Here is a 20,123-nt window from a genome sequence, read left to right as displayed (position 1 = left end):
TCCTTATGCCTAATGTCTTAGCTCAGATTTGATGTAGATGTGTGTGGGGTTTTTTTCACTGCTTTCTGGCCTCAATGGTGTTCACTCAGACATGTTACTATTATAGGAAAAGCAAATAAGACATTATACAATCATAATGTTAGATTACATGAAAATAATTAGATCATGCCACTTTAAGAGCTAGTTGCTGCCCCTGCTTATAGCCTACAGCAAATTAAGGATAATATCAGACTCAGATTAATCAGAGGTCGTTGTCTGAACCCTGAAAGGCAGGTGTAAATGTTAGTTAATAGTTAAATCGGCATAGGCTTGGGTCCCACAGTTACTTTAAATGAAGGACTTAATTTGAAAACCAAAGAGAAATAGCAACTAGCATAAGGAAGTCTTCCACCCACACGTCTGGTCTTTTCTTATTTTAGGTTATTACACAAAGAACTTAGTTAAAACATACCTGCCCTTTAATATACAGTCATATGCAGAGCAGTTCCCATAACTTTTCCTGTTTTCTGGTGGAATTAAAACACGGTAAGCCATGCTGAATATATAAAGAATTTTTAGTGATTTGAGGAGAACTGTTTTTGAATCACTTCCAGTGAAAACTGATATGATATAATTCAGATAACATCAATATGGCCTATTGTAGTCAATCGTTTTTGTAAAGCTTCTGCATTCCAAACCTGTAACGCTAAGTAATACTGTTTCTTTCTTCTTATTTTATTCAGTGATCCCACAACGCCCATTAATGAGAACAAATTTTCTTTTAACAAAGGGATTTTTTTGTCAGTTTATAAACTTACAGCTTATGTTTTCATAGACGTCCACACATCTACCACGACAGGTTGAAACAAACTCCAGGCTGTCTCATCAGTGTTATACCAGTTAAGGAACACTCTTGCCATCCATCTAAGTGTTGCATAAATTGTTAAGAATTATAAAATCTTAGCTTGATTAGAAATTTAAATGTCGATTCGTTATTCTCCGTTGTTATAAGGCCAGTTTAGAAAGCTATTCCTTCATTCTGCGGTTGCACTCCTTCTAGGTTTTCTAAGGGCTTGAATGATAAATTTTTGTGACATGATTTTTCATCAGTGGTAAACTTTACTGTGTTTTAGTGTATTTTATTATTCTGAAAATACATCTGAGCTGTTTGTGGTGTTGCTTGCCCTTAACAGTAAACTTATTCATAAATGTACATGCAAATTAAACTTTACTCTGAGCCTCTTGTGGATTATATGATTATAGATTATATGATATTCATTCTACAACATTTTGAGTTGCTTTTGTTGTTAGATTATTATCATTGTTTAGCCCACTCTAGGTTCACAAGATTGCTACCTATTGCACTATTGCACATTAGTTTAATACACTTTATACATATGTTTATGTGAAATATGTCTTTCACATTTTAGTATGTGAAACAAGCTGTTGGGGGCAGCTTGTTTATGGATAAGTACATGAGTTCAAGTGAAATGTCTTTGTTCCAAAGAAGCACTTTATTTTCTCCAATTTATAGAATTTTCCAGGAATTCTTAGTATGTAAACTAGAGTAAATGTGCCCCTATAAAACTCATAAAATAGAACCTATATCCAATCTCTTCCTGAAGGTAATTGCAGGGTGGAGAGGGAACTGATAAACTATAAGCTTTTATAACTTAGGTCATAAAAGAATCTGTTTTCACTTATCAATAAAGTAGCAATTCAGAGCAATTCTATTGAAATTCAAATGTAAATGCAAAGTAGGTTCTTTTTTAAGACCACTAGTGAGTTATCCATAACATTTTTAAGTATCTGCACATTAGTTTTTCTCCAGACCTTGTAAATTATGAAGCTTATGTTGACTTTTTGCATTAGCATACTCTACTGACATTTGTTTTTATCAGACTTTTCCCCCCAGTTCTCTTTTGACTTTGCTGAGTTTCTCAACCTGACAAAGTTTTAAAATTCTGAAAGTGTCCTATTACTGGAGGACTGTAACATAACAGTGGCATAATAGGAATTTATTTTCTAAATTATCAACAAATATTACGGGTACAGTGCCCATAGGACAGTACAGTACCAAGTGCTGGGAAGGTGTGGGAGTGGCAGAGGGGAAAGTAGAAATACAAAAAAGTAAAACATGCTGTGTGTCTTTGAGGAGCTCTTAGTCTAATTAGAAAAGTGAACTGTAAACAGTTAAATCTCAGTACATGAAATGGATAGAAGTTCAGAGTAATGTAGTACAGATGTCATGTCACCAAGGCAGCTTGTCCTCAAGTATGAGAATATGGGATGGGCCTTGAGTGCTACAGGAATTCCCAGGGCTAGAGTGATTTGGGAAGGCTGTTTACAGTAGGAAGGTGCTAAACTGGATCATAAAGGAAAGATGGAATATTAAAAGGAATAGGATGTTCTAGACCAGAGTAACAGTGTGACTGAAGATCACAGGGGAAGGAAAGTACACAGAGTTTATAGGTGGAGACAGTTTGCCTCAAGCAGAGCATTTCAGAACATGAGATAGATTAAGAAAAAGGAATTTGGGCATGATTTATAAAGATCATTGGCTGTTAGGTAAAGAATTAAGAGTTTATCAATATAAGCAACAGTAAGGCATTTGAGTATGAGAATACTATGATCAAGGGGTAATGTTTTTAAAAAATTAAAAGCAGTTCATGAAATTGCAGGTGGGTGGAGATAGGAAGAGAGTGAGCTGTGAGGCTACTATAATCCACATTCGAGGTGCTAAGGGTCTGAATAAGGAAGGGGCAATGGAAATGAAATGGAAAAGAAAGAGGTGTGCTTATGAGAAAGATTTGTAAATTAGAACTGATGATAGAAATTTAAAAGAAAAGAGGTTAATGATGGCTGGAGACATAGGTTACTGAAAGAATGAGGACTCTGTTAACAGACTTTTTTAAAAAACAGGGATGAAGGATGATTTTTAGAGAGTTAATAGATTCAATTTTAGACATGTTAAATGTCAGGTAACCAGAAGCCATGAACAAGTAGAAATGTTCAGTAGAGAACTGAGAATATAGTCTTGGACCTCAGAAAAGAGGATGAGTTTGAAGGTCTAAATCTGTTATGCTTGATAGAGCCACACTGCACAGCTCTGGGGTCCAGAAGGGAGATCCAGTGTTCAGAAGGCTCAGGCCTAGGTTGTGGGAAGTCCTGTATTTCATCATGAGTGGAGAGCAAGCAGACTCTTCACAGTAGGTGTCCAGAGGCCCCGTCCAGGAAGGAGGCAGGTATCCAGTCTTTAGAAAAAGCTCCGTAAGGAATGCGTCTTCTCCTATGTACCTCCCAAATCCGTTCTCTGCAGAGTTATTTATCCAAGGCATAAATATGATCATGTGTCAAAGATCTTGTGGTGCACCCCGTCTCCTACCAGTTGAAGGCTAAGCTATTTAGCATGTGATCTGAAGCCCTCTGCTACCTTTGTAGACTCATTTCCAGCTTTTCCCCATTACTCACACTGGCCACTCTGAGCTGCTTGCAGTTCCCTAAACATGTCTAGGTCTTTCGCATTGAGGAGTAACTTTAGAAAAAGGCTTAAGAACACTGGGTCCAGACCAGATGTCCTGTCTTGAAGTCCTGCTTTGGCCACTTTTACTCCATATGACTTCAGGCAAGATTCTTTACCTCCTTGTCTGCAAGTGGGAGTAATACCTACCTCAAGGATTGTTGTGAGGAATAAGTGAATTGAGACACATTCCACTTGATATGTTTCTGTATGCCAGATACTGAATGTTATTTCACCACACGAGATGGCCAGATAATAAGGATAAAAACATATCCCAAGCCTGAGGTCAGGAATCAAAAGGAGGGACAGGGACACCAGGAACAAGGAAATCTAATGAAGTTTGCTGCAAAGGCCTGCCTGTGTCTTGACCAACCTTCTTTCTTTTTCTCTTTTCATTTTTTTAAAGTTTGTTTATGTGTTTATGTATGTATGTATGTATGTATTTACTGTGTGTTTGTGATTGTCTCTTGGAGTCGATGCAGAAGTCCGGTTACACCAAGACCACAGGCATGTAAACTGGGACTGTCTTGGGCAGTCCTAAATGTGTGACCCTTTACTCATCAATTATGTAAGTCATGGTAGCCAGACTGATCTTTTTAAAATGTAACACTCTTCGATGACTTCTCCTTATCTGTAGAATGAAACCCAAACCCTTTCCTGGGGCCTACTGAGCCTTGCCTGATCTGGTCTCCACCTACCTCTTCAGCATCACCGTATGATACTCTTTGCTCTGAGTTTCTGGAACACAGCCACCCATTCTCCCACTCACCTATCAGCCTTGAACATTTGGTCTCTCTGCCAGGAATATACACACCCTTTTACATAATAGGCTTTTTCTTTAGATCCCAGTAAATGTCAGCTTCTCAGAGGATCTTCCCTCATCATCCTATCTGAAGTAGACACTCCCCACTTTGTCTTTTTATTGCGCCTTTTTTTCCGTTCTTAATACTTATCCCAACTTGTAATTTTTTTGTTCAGTTATTTTTGTGTTTATCTCTTGTCTTCCTCAATAGAATGGATGCAAGTTTCATGAAAGTGGGGACCATGTCTGCTTTAGTCACCATTGCTTATAGACTGTCAGTAGATACAACTTAAGTGAATAAATGAATATAGGCTGAAACTATAGAAATAAATAAGCACGAAGAGCTAGACTGGACTTCAGGGATGTCCATATTCAGAAGGTTAGAAAAAGAGCTCTCACAGAAGACAGATAGAAAAGATAGACATGGGAAGTCAGGAATAGTGTAGCATCTTGGGAGCCAGAGGAGTCTAAATGGAGGGAGTTTTTGTGCTGTTGTAGGTAGTTAGAAACATTTGGGAGAATGGACGCAGAAAGGAAGCTAAATGGTCACATTAGGAGGCATGATGAACTAGAAGCAATTCGGGAAACCTGTCATGAGAGGAGGATGGAAAATAGAATAGCAATTAACTTAGCCTTGTGTGTATATTACTGACTTATTTCACAAAAGAAAGTAATGTTTTGCGGAAAGGGCTGCCATGAAAGGAACCTATGTCGTCTGTGAAGTAAATGTTTCCTTGTCCATGCTCTTCAAAAGTGAAAAATTAACTTTTAGTATTTATGCAACATTATTACTTTCAAAACATTTCTCAGATTAGAAGGAAAAATCCAGAAACATAAATGGAGAGAAAAATGCAGACTGCATTTTAGCATTTGGCAAAGGAGTAGAGTAAGGCAGTTGTAGCAAAAGTCCTTATTAAGTACTTAAAACTTTTCTAGTTGGTAAAATCAGGAAGGCTGAAGAAGTTGATCTTTTAGGTCTGCTTTGGGTCTTTTTCATCTGCTCTTGCTGTTCCAGGACACATATTAAAGAAGAAAAACGAAGCAAATTTCTAATAGTCATTGCTTGAATACTCACTCATCATTTCTGTCATTCTTCCTATTCTCGGGATTCAGTTAGAATTCACCGATATATTATACACATGGCAGTTGTGTCTACCAGGTCGACTAACAAATGCCCATCACCACCATTGCTATTGGAAATTTTATGCTGCTTAATTAGTAGAGGCAGATTAGTTGTCTTCAGTAGATCAAAAACTAAGTCCTTTCACTACGGACCAAATCTCTCCACCTTCATGAGCCCAGTGCTTGGTGAAGTGATGCCAAGCAGTAGGATAACTGTTTAATTTAGCCAGCAGGGGTTAGAGAGCATGTGCAGTACAGTGGGGAAAAGGAGGGACACTGGTCCAGCTGCCTAGGGTTCTATTGAAAGAGCACCCAGTAATCTTTTTGCTCATTTCAACCTCATTCACTATCTTTCCCAACACAAGTAAAGTCATGTTCAGTTACACAAACTGGGAGAACTTGAGAACCTGGCTAATCAAACCTGTGAATCAAGAACAATTCAAAAGTGTATAAAATATTCTAAAACAGTACATCTAAAGCATTAAAAAACTAAAGAAATTAAAATCATCCATTTTAGACTCTAGCTGAACTACTTTCTTAGTCAAGCTAGTGAGATGTCTAGAAGTATGAATACATGGTTCCCATGAGACCTGACTCCAGAGGAATTATTTTGGTCATCTTTTCCCCTGAAAGCAGCAAAAAGAGCAAGTGCTGGAAGGAAGCCTGTTCCCTCAGGAACTTAAACTGGGAAGACAGGAGCCAGAAGGCAGGAGCTCTGTTAAGTGCCATAAGGGGAAGTAGTGATATGCCCCGCCCAAAACATTTGCTTTGCCCCATAACCTGTTTCTTTGAGTAGGACTTACTGTCATTGTAAGTACAGTCTGTGTTTCTGTGATACAAATTAGCCGATGTGCGGTTAATGAAGAGATGAATGATATCATTAAAACTGCAGATTTTTTCCTGCATGTTGTAAGTTTAAAGCCGTCAGAGGCAGGCTTTCTCATAATCAAATGGAAAGACTGAGTAATTTTAGAAAAAAACTGAAATGCCTTTCGCTAATGGCTAATTTAGTAGCTTCAATAACTGCTAATACTGTTGAAGAAGCTGCAAAGACATTTCCCCTAATTTCAAAAAAATTGTTTTGTTTGATGAAAAAATCTAAAACCTGATTTGGTTTTTAATTTTGATAAACTGGTCTCTATTGAAAGTAAATTCTTTCATGGACCTGATTTAACAGTAGTAATGCTGGGTATAGATGCCAGCAAAAGCTTAATACCACATTAGTACTTTGATTAGGATTGTTAGTTTCTATCAGCGCCCTGGTTGCAAGTTCCATAGATTTTAAGTAGTCTGCAACAACTTCATTTTTTTTCATCAGCCTCATTCTACAGAATGCAAGGCTTTATAGCAGAAAGGCCTATAACAAATTATGGAATGTTGTCTCCCCTAGTAAAATGTAAACCACTAAAAGAGGGGTTTTCCGTGCTCTTGTTTAGCACTACAATCTGAGCACTGTCCAGTGCATTACACAAACATTACTAGCTATTATATTACTAATATTCATAATGATCCTGAGTCTCCAAGAATAAGTTCATCAAACTATTAACTTTGCTGTGAGCACCAGTGATATACATGTATTGAATACCTACTGTGTTGCCAGTGTATCTTTATATCTAGTTTCTTTTCATCTGTGTAATTCTTAGATAGGTATTATTATCCCCATTTTATAAATTATGAAACTGAGGCATTGAAAAACAAAGTCTTCCCTTGGGTCACACAGATAGTAAATATAGAGCCAGGAAATTATTTTCTTTTTAATTAACATGTTACCTAAGAGCCTCTGGAGTTCTTGATATTTGCCAAAGACTACATTACCTGCTAGTAATGGGATATTTTGATACAAATGTTGAGACATTTCTAATCTTTACACAGTTTTAGTCATTTAACTTCAATTTATGAGAAGGATGTGTCACTGGTTACTAAAAAAAACAAAACAAACAAAAAGTCCCCTTGCTTGTGGATATGTCCTTTCCTGGAAAACAAAAAGCTACTTCTACCTTGGAAACACTATGTTTTCATTAACTACTCAAGTTTTGTGCTTTACTACAAATGATGAGTATCTTGGTTTTACTTTGCTTTTAGATGGTTATATTTTAGAACAAATCAGTTTCTTCTGCTATAAACACAGCCCTTGAGATGCTTGAGAGTGTCTGCTTCATCTTGACCTCTTTTTCAGATTAACTCTATCCATTTTCTTCTACTTAATCTGTACTGATTCCATCCAGTTTGTTCACATTCTTTATAAAAGTGACATCCAGAACTGGACTTAATATTCTAATTGTGTTATTAAAAATAGTGGTACTATTATAATAGGTTTTTATAATCTGAATACTGTGTTTGATATGGAGTTATGACCTACCATAACTTCTTGATATTTTAAAGATTTACTGTTAAGACCTGTCTTCTCATTATTTACCTTTTTGTGCCTCAATATTCCCATCTCTAGAATGGAGATAATAATAGTACCCACCTCATTAATGATGTGATGTTTCCAGTATTGAGTACAGTGTCTAGCACACAGTAATCTCTCCGCTTTCCACTATTACCGTTTAACCCTAAGTGCGGTGGTCCATTTATCCTTGTTGAATTTCATCAGTTTATTTTTGACTCACTATTCTTTTGAATCCTGTTTTTTTTTTCCAGCCATGGTCACTCCTGAACTCTGTAACATGAACAAATTTTATAATGCCCCTTATTGATTGCCTTTATTCACAGCATTAGGAAAATTTGAATGATGAACAAAGTCAGAAAGGCAACAATTTTTTACCTGTGGTCAATTTAAGTTTTTGTCTATCAACAAAATGCCTTATAAATAAAAGTCATTTTGTTTGGGGGATGTTACTGTTTAAAAGCAATTTCATTGTTACAGTTCATTGTCCTGTAGCAAAGCATTTACTTGAATGTCTTTTAAAATAAGATTTGGTGATTACTTGAAATCTTCCTTTTAATCAATATAAAATTTGATCCCTGCAAGGAAGCATTAAATATAGTACAGAAACCAAAACTTGAGTTGATCGTGCCATAAAATGAAGCAATTATTTAGAAAACAATTTTCAGACTCATCATTTTATGGAACATTATTTTCCATTTTGGGAGAAATTTAATCAAAAGTTATCAAACTAGTCCTCTGTTTTTCCTGCCTAGATGGACAGTTACCACCTGCCATTGCAAATGTTCCTTAGATTCTTTTCTTACTTTGATAAACATACACGAGTTCACCAGGTTTCTTCTTCCTGTGATGCCCTTTATCCTGTCATCTTCTCAGCATCCCCAGAGATCAATCTTTGGCAGAGACAGTAGTGCAGCAGCCAGTAATGCAGACATCTCTTGGCATAACCACATTATTGGGTCACAGATTAGTTTAGCACATAAAGATTAAGTAAGATAAATCCCTAGAGGGAACGAAACTTCTCATTCTGTGTTTTTAATTAAACTTCATGAAGTTTTCTTGTAACCGTATCTCTGCTGGTAATATCTTATGGCAACATGAGCAGACTTCTCAAATGGCACTTTTTGGATTCGAAGCTTATTTTGCCAAACCTAGAAATAGATTTTCTTTTCAGAAATGGAGTTGGAGTTTGTAGATCTATATTTTGTTTGGAAAATATGGTTACGTTTATAGTACTACAGAAATATTTTACCACAAAACACCATTCCTCTTTGATAAAGAACTTCAGGAGTTGAGTAATGACAATTATGCCTAGTGCGCGTTATGTACCAGGCACCGCGCCGAGTGTTTCATGCGGGTTATCTCGTTCATGTCGTGATGCTGTAAGATAAAAATATCATCATCATCATCATTTGCCAGCAGGGACACTGAAACATGAAAGGCCTTTAAGAGCCTTTTAGAAACATTTAAATTGTGTTAATGCATCATGGTAGATGAGTCAAAAACATCAAGAGCAGAATCAGTTTATATGATTAAACCTTTAAACTCAAATGTCACTCATTGGCACAAGGTAGATTCTGTGGAAACTGGGAGCAGTTCGGGTAATAATAACAACAATTAACACTTATGAGAACAATTTTTAGTTTTAAAAGCCCTACTGCATAGTGTGTATCGTCTCATCTGATCTTGTATCATCACTATAGCTTGTAATGGCATCAGGCAGAGGTGGTAATGAAGAGAGTAGACGGCTGAGCAATACTGCTAGGGCTGACCAGAATGACAGCTAAGAAGGGTCATGAAGGCCTTGAGGACAGGGAAGAGCCAAATACACATTCCTCCCCCTTCACCATCTACCATGGACGTCGTCTAAGAAAGCCAATTGCAAAATTTTTTCTTGGAAAACATCTTCTCCACCCATCAAGAAGTGTTAATCAGATATGATTTGGGGTTAGTGGACAGAGTGTTAGATTTCCTCACAGTAGTGGCACTTCAATTCTCATAGCTGTGGGGTGAGTTAAAGACATATAAGTAGCAGAGAGTAATCTGGATGTGAGAAGGGGATCTTGGGGTTTGGTGGGAAGAAAGGGGCCCAGAAGCTGTGGTTTTTCTAGTGCACTGGCAGAGTCACCTGTGACCTTGAGAAAGGAAATTACAGACACCTGCTACACTTCAAACTATGCTACCCACATGCCACAGACAGCTGTTTGAAGAACAGGACTAAAAAGAACGGGAATGAAAAGGTAATTGTATCACCCAAGAATGAGGTGATTGGGCTTTGTCCCTTCTTGCTTGAGACCTACTTGTAAAACTCATCGTACACACTCAAGTGTGTGTGTGTGGTACCTGGTACCTCAGCATGAATGACTCCTCCGCTGATGTTTCTAATTTTAATTATTCTTTTCTTTCTTCATTCTCCTAGAAAAATCTTTATAATAAATACTTAGGTTGTAAACCACTTGGTAACCAAAGAACCTGGAAATGAGTAGATCTCAATAAAATTCCTGTCTTCCCTGGGACTTATATTGGGCTTTTCCACTTTAATCTTCTGTCATTGGTACACCAGCTGCTTCGTTCTTCCTGGCAAAACCTTGGTAATATCTGAAGCTTATCTATTTCTCTCGGTCCCACATGTATTGATTTCTCCTTCCATTATATTTCCACAGTCTCACCTCTGTTGTCCATTTCCACAGCCAGCATCAAGTCTTTCCTTCTCAGACGTGAATTGCTATGGCCTTCATCTCTGTGGTTTTGCTTGTATCCCTTCATTTACTCACCATGACTAACTTCGCCTTCCGTAACCATGGTGTCTATGATGTTCTTTTTTTATAATCGCTATATTTAGATATAATTCACGTAGCAAAATGTTTACTCTTTTAAAGACTACAATTCATTGGGGTTTAGTATATTCACAGCTTTACACCCATCCTCAGTGTCTAATTTTAAACCATATTGCTCACCCCAAAAAGAAATCCCGTACTCAGTGGTAGTCACCCACCCCCCCAGCACTGCCTTCTGTACCTAGCCCCTGGCCAATACTAATCCACTGTCTATCTCTGTGGATTTGCCTATTCTGGACATTTTATATAAATGCAGTCATATTGTACATGACCTTTTGTATCTGGCTTCTTTCACTTAGCCTGTTTTGAGAGTTCATCCATGTCACAGCATGCATCAGAATTTCATTCCTTTTCATGGCTAAATACTAGTCTATTATATGGTTCTGCCACATTTTACTTATCCTTTAATTCATTGATGAGCATTTGGGTTGCTTCCATTTTTAGCTGTTATGAATAATGCTGTATGAACATTTACATACAAGTTTTTGTGTAGACAGATTTTCATTTCTCTTGGTTGTATATTTAGTAGCGAAATTGCTGTGTCATAAAGTAACTCTGTGTTGAACATTTTGAGGAACTCCCAAAATGTTCTCTAAAGTGCCTGAACCGTTTTGCAATCCCACCAGCCAAGTATGAGTTTCAATTTCTCCACATCCTCACCGACACTTGTTACTGTCTTTTTTGTTATAGCTATTTTATTGAGTGAAAAGTGATATCTCCTGGTTTTGATTTGCATTTCCTTAATGATAAATGATGTGAGCATCTTTTGTAGTGTTATTTGTATATCTTCCTTGGATAATTTATTCAAATCCTTTGCCCATTTTCTATTTGGGCAAATTATAATATTTTACTATACAGTTGTATAAATTAGATATATTTTAATGAATATGTTATATATGTATGTATATATGGGATTCAGATCTTACTATACCAAGGGCAGAAATACAACTTTGTTTTTAGAAATGAAGTTAGCACATCTACATATAATTTGGAAAACAGGATCACATTTATAGTTGTCGGTGTCCTTTAGAAATATTTTTATTTTAAAACACCAGTCCTCTGTGATGACTCAAAGAACTCTAGGAGTTGAATAATAATAATTATATCTGACACATATTGTGTACCTACCATGTGCCAGGAATATAGCATATTAGTATATATAATATAAAATCAACTGTGTAATTATGTAACTCATACATAAATATATATGATATAGATATAGTCATATTATTTATATCTAATCGCGTTTGTCTTATTGACTTGTAAGAGTTCTTTATATACTCTGAATACAAGTCTCTTAGCAGATATGTGATTTGCAGATATTTTCTCCTGTTCTGTAGGTTGTCTTTTTCTCTTTCTTGATCGTGTCCTTTGCAGCACAAAATTTTTTTAAAGTTCAATTTTTCTACTCTTTTCTTTTGTTAAACTTGTGCTTTTGGTACCATAGCTAAGAAACCATTATCTGATCTAAGGTAACAAAGATTTACTCCTGTGTGTTCTTAGAGAGTTTTATACATTTAGCTCTTACCTCTAGGTTTATAATCCATTTTGAGTCAATTTTTATATATGGTGTGAGCTAGGGATGTAACTTTATTTTTTGTGTGTGTGTCTAGCCAGTTTTCCCAGCACCCTTTATTGAAAAGACTATTATTTCCCCATTTAATGGTCTCAGCACCCTTTTCAAAAATCAATTGACCATGAATGTAAGGGCTTATATCTGGACTCTCAGTTCTATTACATTGATCTGTTTGCCTGTGTTTATATCAGTAATCCACTGTTTTAATTGCTGTAGCTTTGTAGGAAGTTTTAAAAGCAGAGCTTGTCCTCCAACTGTGTTCTCTTTCTAGATTGTTTTGCTATTCTAGGTCCCTTGCATTTCCGTAGGAATCTTAATATCACCTTCTCAGTTTCTGCAACATTTTTGATAGGGTTTGTGTTGAATCTGTAGATCAAAATTGAGTATTTTCATCTTAACAGTATATTGTCTTCCAATCTAGTAACGTGGGTCTTTCAATTTATGTAGTTCTTCCTTAATTTCTTTCAGTGATATTTTGTTTTCAGGGTATTTCTTAGACTTTTATTTCAAGTATTTCATTCTTTTCGATGCTGTTGTAAATGGAATTGGTTTTATATTCAGATTGTTCATTCCTTTGGTATAAAAATATAATTGATTTTTTATAGCACCTGTATTCTGCAAATTACTCAATTTGTTTACTACTTCTAAAAGATGTTTTGGAGGGTTTTTTATAGATTCCTTGAGATTGTCAATATACAAGGTCATGTCATCTGCTAATATAGTTCTACTTGTTTTTTCCCATCTTAATGCCTTTCTCTTATCTTGCCTAATTTACTGGCTAGAATCTCCAGTACAGTGTTGAAGTAGCAAGAGTGAGTGTTTTTGTCTTGTCTTGCTCCTAATCTTAGGGGAAAAACTATCGGTCTTTGACCATTAAGTTTGTTATTAGCTGTGTGTTTTTCTGCATAACCTTTATCAGGTTGAAAAAGTTCCCTTGTATTCTTACTTTGTTGAGTGTTTTTATCAGGAAAGGATCTTGGATTTTGTTAAATGCTATTTCAGTTTTTATTGAGATGATTACGTGTGTTTTGTCCTTAATGCTATTAAAATGGTTAATTACATAGACTGATTGTGAAATGCTAAGCCAAACTATCATTTCTGGGATAAATCCCACTTGGTCATGGTGTATAATCCTTTTTGTATGTTGTAGATTCTGTTTGCTAGTATTTTGTTGATGTTTTTACATCAATATTCATAAGAAGTGTGTAGTTTTCTTGTCCAGCTTTGGGATCATGATAATACTGGCTTCATAGAATGAGTTGAAAAGTGTTAATTTCTCTTTTATTTTTTGGAAGAGTTTTGTAAAAGATTAACATTATTTCTTCTTTGAACATTTGGTACAATTCACCAATGCTGCATTCTGTACCTGGGCTTTTCTTTGTGGGAAGTTTTTTGATTGCTGTTTCAGTCTCTTTACTCTTACAGATCTATTCAGATTTTCTTCTTCTTCATTTGGTATTAAGTTGCGTCTTTCAGGAATTTGTCCCTTTCATCTGGGCTATTTAATTTGTTAACATGCAGTTGATAATAGCACTTCATTCTAATCCTTTACATTTCTCTAAGGCCAGTAGTGATATCTTCTCTCTCATTCCTGATTTTTATTAATTTGGGTGTTACCTTCTACTCCACTACCTTTAGTTACATCTAGCTAAAGTTTTGTTAATTTCGTTGATCTTTCAAAGAACCAATTTTTGGTTCTCTTAATTTTCTCTATTCTTTTCCTTTTTTTTTAAATAAATAAATTTATTTATTTATTTATTTATTTATTTATTTATTTATTTATTTATTTATTGGCTGGGTTGGGCCTTCATTGCTGCACACAGGCTTTCTCTAGTTGCAGCGAGTGGGGGCTACTCTTCATTGTGGTGTGCGGGCGCCTCATTGTGGTGTCTTATCATGGAGCACAAGCTCTAGGCGCACGAGCTTCAGTAGTTGTGGCTCATGGGCTTAGTTGCTCCGTGGCATGTGGGAACTTCCTGGAGCAGGGATCAAACCCACGTCCCCTGCATTGGCAGGCGGATCCTTTTTTTTTCTTTTTTTGTACACATTTAGTTTTATTGTAACAAAGCAACTTGTACACTTTTAACATTTAAAATTGAGCATCATCTTTCCTTTCCAGTGAAACAAGAAGAAAAATTTTAAAATAAACAGGAACAAAATTACAATAGAGAATGTCAATTGCAAATAAGATCCTACAGGTTCTGCTGATTCTCCCATCGAGTGGCAGGGCTCAAGTCATCAATAGAAGAGAATTTTATTTTAAAAGTGTCATCTTAAACTGCAAGAATGTCCGTTAAACCTCACAACTAAACATGCCAAAGGAGAAGCCATGTTGTCAAAATGCCCACTTAACCCACCCAAACATCCCAAACCCACCCTTTGCTGACCGTCTATGACCCCATTTTTTTAAGTTTTTTTTTTTCTTTTTTTAAACAAGAGAAAGTAGACAGATACATGTTGGTAAATGCTAACTGTCCGTATTCACAGAGAGACACAGTGTAATCTCTGAGCCCAATATACAGAGAAAGGAGGGAAAAAGCTAGAATTCTATGCACTACTACACAGGGTGGCAGGCGGATTCTTAACCACTGTGCCACCAGGGAAGTCCCTCTGTTCTTTTTCTATATGCTATTTTTTTTTTCCATCTTAATGCTTATCATTTCCTTCCTTCTGCTTGCTTTGGGTTTAGTTTTATTTTTCTAGTTTTAAAGTATATTGATTCGATATTTTTTTCTCAAAGCATTTACAGCTATAAAATTTCCTCAAATTATTGCTTTTGCTACTCTCCATACATTTTGATATGTTGTGTTTATCTTTTCTAATTTTCCTGGTGTTCTCGTCTTTCACCCATTGGTTATTTGGGAGTACATTGTTTAATTTCTGTACATTTGTGAATTTCCCAAGTGTCTTTCTGTTACTAATTTCTATTTTCATTTCATTGTGGTTGGAGAACATACTTTCTATGATTTCAGGGTTTTTTTTTTTTTAAGGCTTATTTTATGGGCTGGCATATGGTCTATACTAGAAAATGTTCTACATCCACTTAAGAATATGTATTCTGCTTTTTTTAGGTAGAGTGTTCTATAGATGTCTGTTAGATCTAGTTGGTTTTTAGTGTTGCTCAAGTCTTCTGTTTCCATGTTGATCTGCCTAGTTCTATGCATTATGGAAAGTGGAGTATTGAAGTCTCAACAGCAATTGCTGTTGAATCATCTACTTCACCTTTCAGTTCTATCCATTTTGCCTTATGTATTTTGAGGCTTTTTAGGTGCATATATATTCATAGTTATTAAGAGCATCCTGAATGATTAACCCTTTTATCATTTAAAATGCCCTTCTTTATCTTAACTGACAGTTTTGTCTTAAATTATATTTTGCCTGATATCAGAATAGCCTGTCCAACTCTCTTTTGGTTTCTATTTGTATGGCATCTTTTTCATTCTTTTCAACTTTATTGTGTCTTTAATCTAAAATGTTCTTCTTGTGGACAGCAGATGGTTTGATCATGTCTTTTTCCCATTCTGATAATCTCTGCTTTCCCTTTGGAGAGCTTAATCCATTTACATTTAATTTAATTACTGATAAGATAGAATTAAGTTTACAATTTGGTTTTGTTTTCTTTATGTCTGATGTATTTTTTTGCTCCTTTCCTCTTTTGTTACTCACTTTTTTTGAGATTAAAGTAATATTTTTTAATATACCAATTTAAATTTTTCTTTTTGTGTTTTTATTTGGGTTGTTTTCTTTGTAGTTACCCTGAGAATTAGAATTACATCTTAAAATAATATAGTTTGAATTAATACCAACTTAATTTCAATAGTATGTCAAAACTTTAATACAGTTCTTTACCTTTCTGTCTCCTTTGTGCTATTATGGTCATACAGATTACATCTTTATGCACTGTAAGCCCATCAACACATTTTTATAATTCTTTACAAAGTTGTCTTTTAAATCAGATGAAGAGTTTCAAAAAAAGTACATTTATACTGTCCTTTGAATTTACTTATGTAATTACCTTTATCAGTGTTCTTCATTTCATTATGTGGATTTGAGTTACTGTTAAGTGCCCTCTTTTTTGCACCCAGAAGGACTCCCATTAGTTTTTCTTGAAAGGCAGGTCTACTAGCAACAAACTCTCTGTTGTCATTTATCTGGGAATGTATTAATTTCTTCTTTTTTACATGGTAGTTTTGCTGGATATTGAATAGTAGGTTAAATCTTCCTTCCACACTTAATGTTAAAAGCAACATCTTACTAACTTCTGAACTCCAGGGTTTCTAATGAGAAATCTATTATTAACCTTACTGAGAATCCCTTCTATGTAATGAGTTGTTTTTCTCTTGCTGCTTTCAAGATTCTTGGGCTTCAGTAGTTTGGCTATGATATGTCTAGGTGTGGATATTTTGAGTTTATCCTACTGGAGTTTGTTTAGGCTTTTGGATATGCAGATTAATATTTTATCAAATTTGGGAAGTTTGTGCCATTATTTCTTCAAATATTCTTTCTTCCCTTCTTCTGTTTTCTCTCTTTCTGGGTCTCCCATGATTCATATGTTGGTGCACTTGATGGTAGCACATAGATGTCTCAGGCTCTGTCATTTTTCTTCATTCTTTTTTTTCTGTTTCTCAGACTAGATAATCTTAGTTTACATATTTTAAAAGTTCACTGATTTTTTTCCTCTGCCAGATCAGATCTACTGTTGAGCCCCCCCAGTGAATATTGTACTTTTGAACTCTAGAATTTCTAGTTGTTTTGTTAATACTTTCTTTTTATTGACATTTTCAATTTGCTGAGATAGGAGACTCATATTTTCTCCTAATTCTTTAGACAGGGTTTCCCTTAGGTCTTCGAACATATATATACTGATTTTAAATCTTTGTCTAGTAAGTCCAACATCTCAACTTTCTCAGGGACAATTTCTGTTGACTTCTTTGGTTCATACTTTGCTGTTTCTTTACATGTCTTGTAACTGGACATTTAAGATAATATAATGTGGCAAACCTAGAAATCAGATTTTCTGCCCCCACTCCCCTATGAGTTTTCATTTTTGTTATTATTACTGTACTATTTGTTTAGTTAGAGGCTTTCCTGGAGTAATTCTTTAAAGACTGTATTTTTTGTGTTGTGCAACCACTGAAGTGTCTGCTTGGTTAACTTAGTAGTCAGCTAATAATTGTACTGAGATTTCCTTAAATGCCTGGAACCTTTTCCAAAGGACTCTTTGTGTGTGTTAGAAGATGTTTTTAGTGCTTCAACATGCAGTTCATAACTCTACTATACTTAGACTTCACTTTCTGCTTCCATCAACTGTCAAGGTCAGCCAGAGGTGAAGGATTTGAGGCTTCTGTCTTCCCTGGGCATACACAGAGTCTTGCATATGCCCATGGCTTTCTAGATTTCCAGGAATCTGTTGATGCTTTTCAGCAAACCCTACAGACATGTTATTTCCCAGTTTTTCCTTTTAATTTTTTGGTCAGTTCCTTATTTGTCCTAACTTGTATCATCACCTAAGTTGCCACTGAATTTTTTTGACAAATGCCCAAGGGGTATGGCTGTTCAAACAGCTGACCCTGAGTCACATCAAATAAAAACTAGCCCTGAGAATGGAGCTTTTCAGGGTCTTCCACCTAGGCCATATAGTGGCACTTATATGGAGATGGGGGTTTATAGGCACTCTGAACCCATTCTTGCCTCTCCAGTGACTGCTGACCTGACAGTTTCCACAGTTAACCACAGTTGTGAGTCTGTTAATTTTAAAAGCTACCATAGAGCTGGCAAGAGAGTAATGGAAATAGGGCAGGTTAAAACTCCACAAAGCTTGATGTTTTTACCAAGATCCAACTGTTTTTCTTGAATACATGCCCTTTGGATGGTTGCAGTCCTTCAGCTAATTTTCAGAGTTCTTAGAAGTTGATGTTGACAGTTTTGCTAGTTTTCTTGATTTTATGGAAGAGCCAATTTTCATTACTCTCCCATTCCAGAAGTGCTTCCCCTCTATTCATTTGTTCTTAAGTTCAGTGCTTTCTAGTTGCTTCTTTAAAATTCTGTTTGCTGATTTCTATTTTGCCATTTGAAATAGTTTGGTAAGTTTTAGAGCCTCTTACTCGACCATCTACATCTTTATATGTATTACAATTATATTTAGATGCTAAAGTAGAGATGTTTTCCCTCAAGCTTCTTCATTATCCCTATCCTTCTGTTATTATAGTCTTGTCTTCCTCACTAAACCAAATACTCACGTGTGTGTACATGGGCTTTTCCCAGAATATTTGCATTGACATTAGAGTTAGAAATAGACAAGCCTCAGTGTTTAAATAAGATGAACAGTTAATTATTGATGTCTTACTATCAGCAGCCTAAAAAAGCTTTTCTCTTTCCATTTAAATTTATTACTCAAGATTCCTTCACAAAGCTTTTCCAAATTAACTCTGCTTATAGTCATTTCAGTATAAATGTAAATATAAACTGTAGTGGTCAGATGGACACACATGTTAGTATACATATGTCAGCTGTCACTTTGGCCTAATTTCAGTTTACCATGTAACTTCCCAGTTTGATGGCCTCAACAAGTTGTGACTGAGAAGCTAATTTGAAGAAAAGTGTTTTGATGATCTTCCTCAGGTGCTTTCTGTAATCAAAATGCCAAGTCTTAAATATCTTTCTTTCGGCATAAATCTTAGCGGAAGTCATACACAGTGAACCAAGCAGGGTTATACTTACTTGGTTCCACGAAGGCCTCTAACTTCAAACTTAAATATGTGGGTTTTGTGATTAAGAGCATAGATTTAGGAGAAAAGCAAACCTGCTAACATCTAGAATCTGCCAAACTGTGTGATTTAGACAAGTAATAATTCTTTTAGTTTATAATTTAGGAAACAAAGGCATGATAGATACTAAATAGGGTAGTTATGAACGTATGTGTTAATGTGTGTGGACACAAATATATGTGTGTGTGCGCATATATTTGTGTGTGTGTATGCACACACACTCATACATACATATATAGTGTAAGATGCTTATCACATGCCTGGCACATAGCAAGCATTAAATAATTGATAAATACATATATTTCTAGATACATCTAGAGAGATACACAGACATATCTATAGCGTAGCAGATTATTGGATAATAACAGAAGATGTACATTGATGCTGAGAAAAAAATAAACTGAGATTTATATACTGGTTTTAGAGTGAGTGAATTAAACTTTAAGGATAAGAATTTTTAAGTATATGATATTTGTAGTAGTATGTTTTTCTTAATTATATCTTAAGCATCTTCAAGTCAAGAACTTTATGCTGCATTTCTTTATATTTCCCATACTGTGTATAGTTCCATGTATAGAGTAAACATTCAGGATATTTATTTATTATATGAATGACTTGCTAATTAATTCATCTTTCAAGAAATTGGTTATAAATTTTGGGAATTCCCTGGCAGTCCACTGGTTAGGACTCCTCACTTTCACTGCCAAGGGTGTGGGTTCAGTCCCTGTCAGGGAACTAAGATCCTACAAGGTGCACAGCAAGGCCAAAAAAAAAGGAAAGAAAGAAAAGAAATTATTTATAAATTTAATGAATGCTGTTAATAAATTTAACAAATATCCTTAGGAGTGCTCTTAAGTAGTTCTCAAAAATATCAAGTACTATATAACTCTCTGCACTTATAGTTGTTGCCCAGGAAATCCTAAAGATGCCATTAAGCATTAAAAAGATTTAATTTCATTCTCGAAAGACTTGTCTCCAGATCTCATGTTATTTTTAAGTGACAGGTCTGTTATCACTATTATGTGTATTTAAGCACAAAGAAATGCACCCATACCTCACTCTCAAAGAAAAATGAAAATTGTAGCTCATACAAACATTTTTGAGTTCCTGTAGGTGCCTATTCAGTTTTAG

The 20,123-nt window shown here is 35.5% G+C and overlaps 1 protein-coding gene across 17 annotated transcripts in view; it reads left to right on the top strand.

Annotated features, from left to right (window-relative positions):
* Positions 1 to 20,123, top strand: part of AHI1 (Abelson helper integration site 1) — a 209,768-nt gene that overhangs the window by 127,410 nt on the left and 62,235 nt on the right. The window contains exon 24 of one of the 17 annotated variants that reach the window (XM_057738533.1): positions 800 to 829. The exons of 15 other annotated variants lie outside the window; for them this stretch is intronic. In XM_057738533.1, the coding sequence (XP_057594516.1) occupies positions 800 to 814 (15 nt within the window). In that variant the 3' untranslated portion in view covers positions 815 to 829. Of the gene's footprint in view, positions 1 to 722; positions 752 to 799; positions 830 to 20,123 lie in introns of those variants that run through there. One more of the 17 variants, XM_057738534.1, reaches the window with a different exon arrangement.

Source organism: Hippopotamus amphibius, chromosome 6 (assembly GCF_030028045.1).
Source record: "Hippopotamus amphibius kiboko isolate mHipAmp2 chromosome 6, mHipAmp2.hap2, whole genome shotgun sequence".
Lineage (NCBI taxonomy): Eukaryota > Metazoa > Chordata > Mammalia > Artiodactyla > Hippopotamidae > Hippopotamus > Hippopotamus amphibius.
Note: the sequence above shows the minus strand (reverse complement) of the source record. Positions and strands in the feature narration are given on the sequence as shown.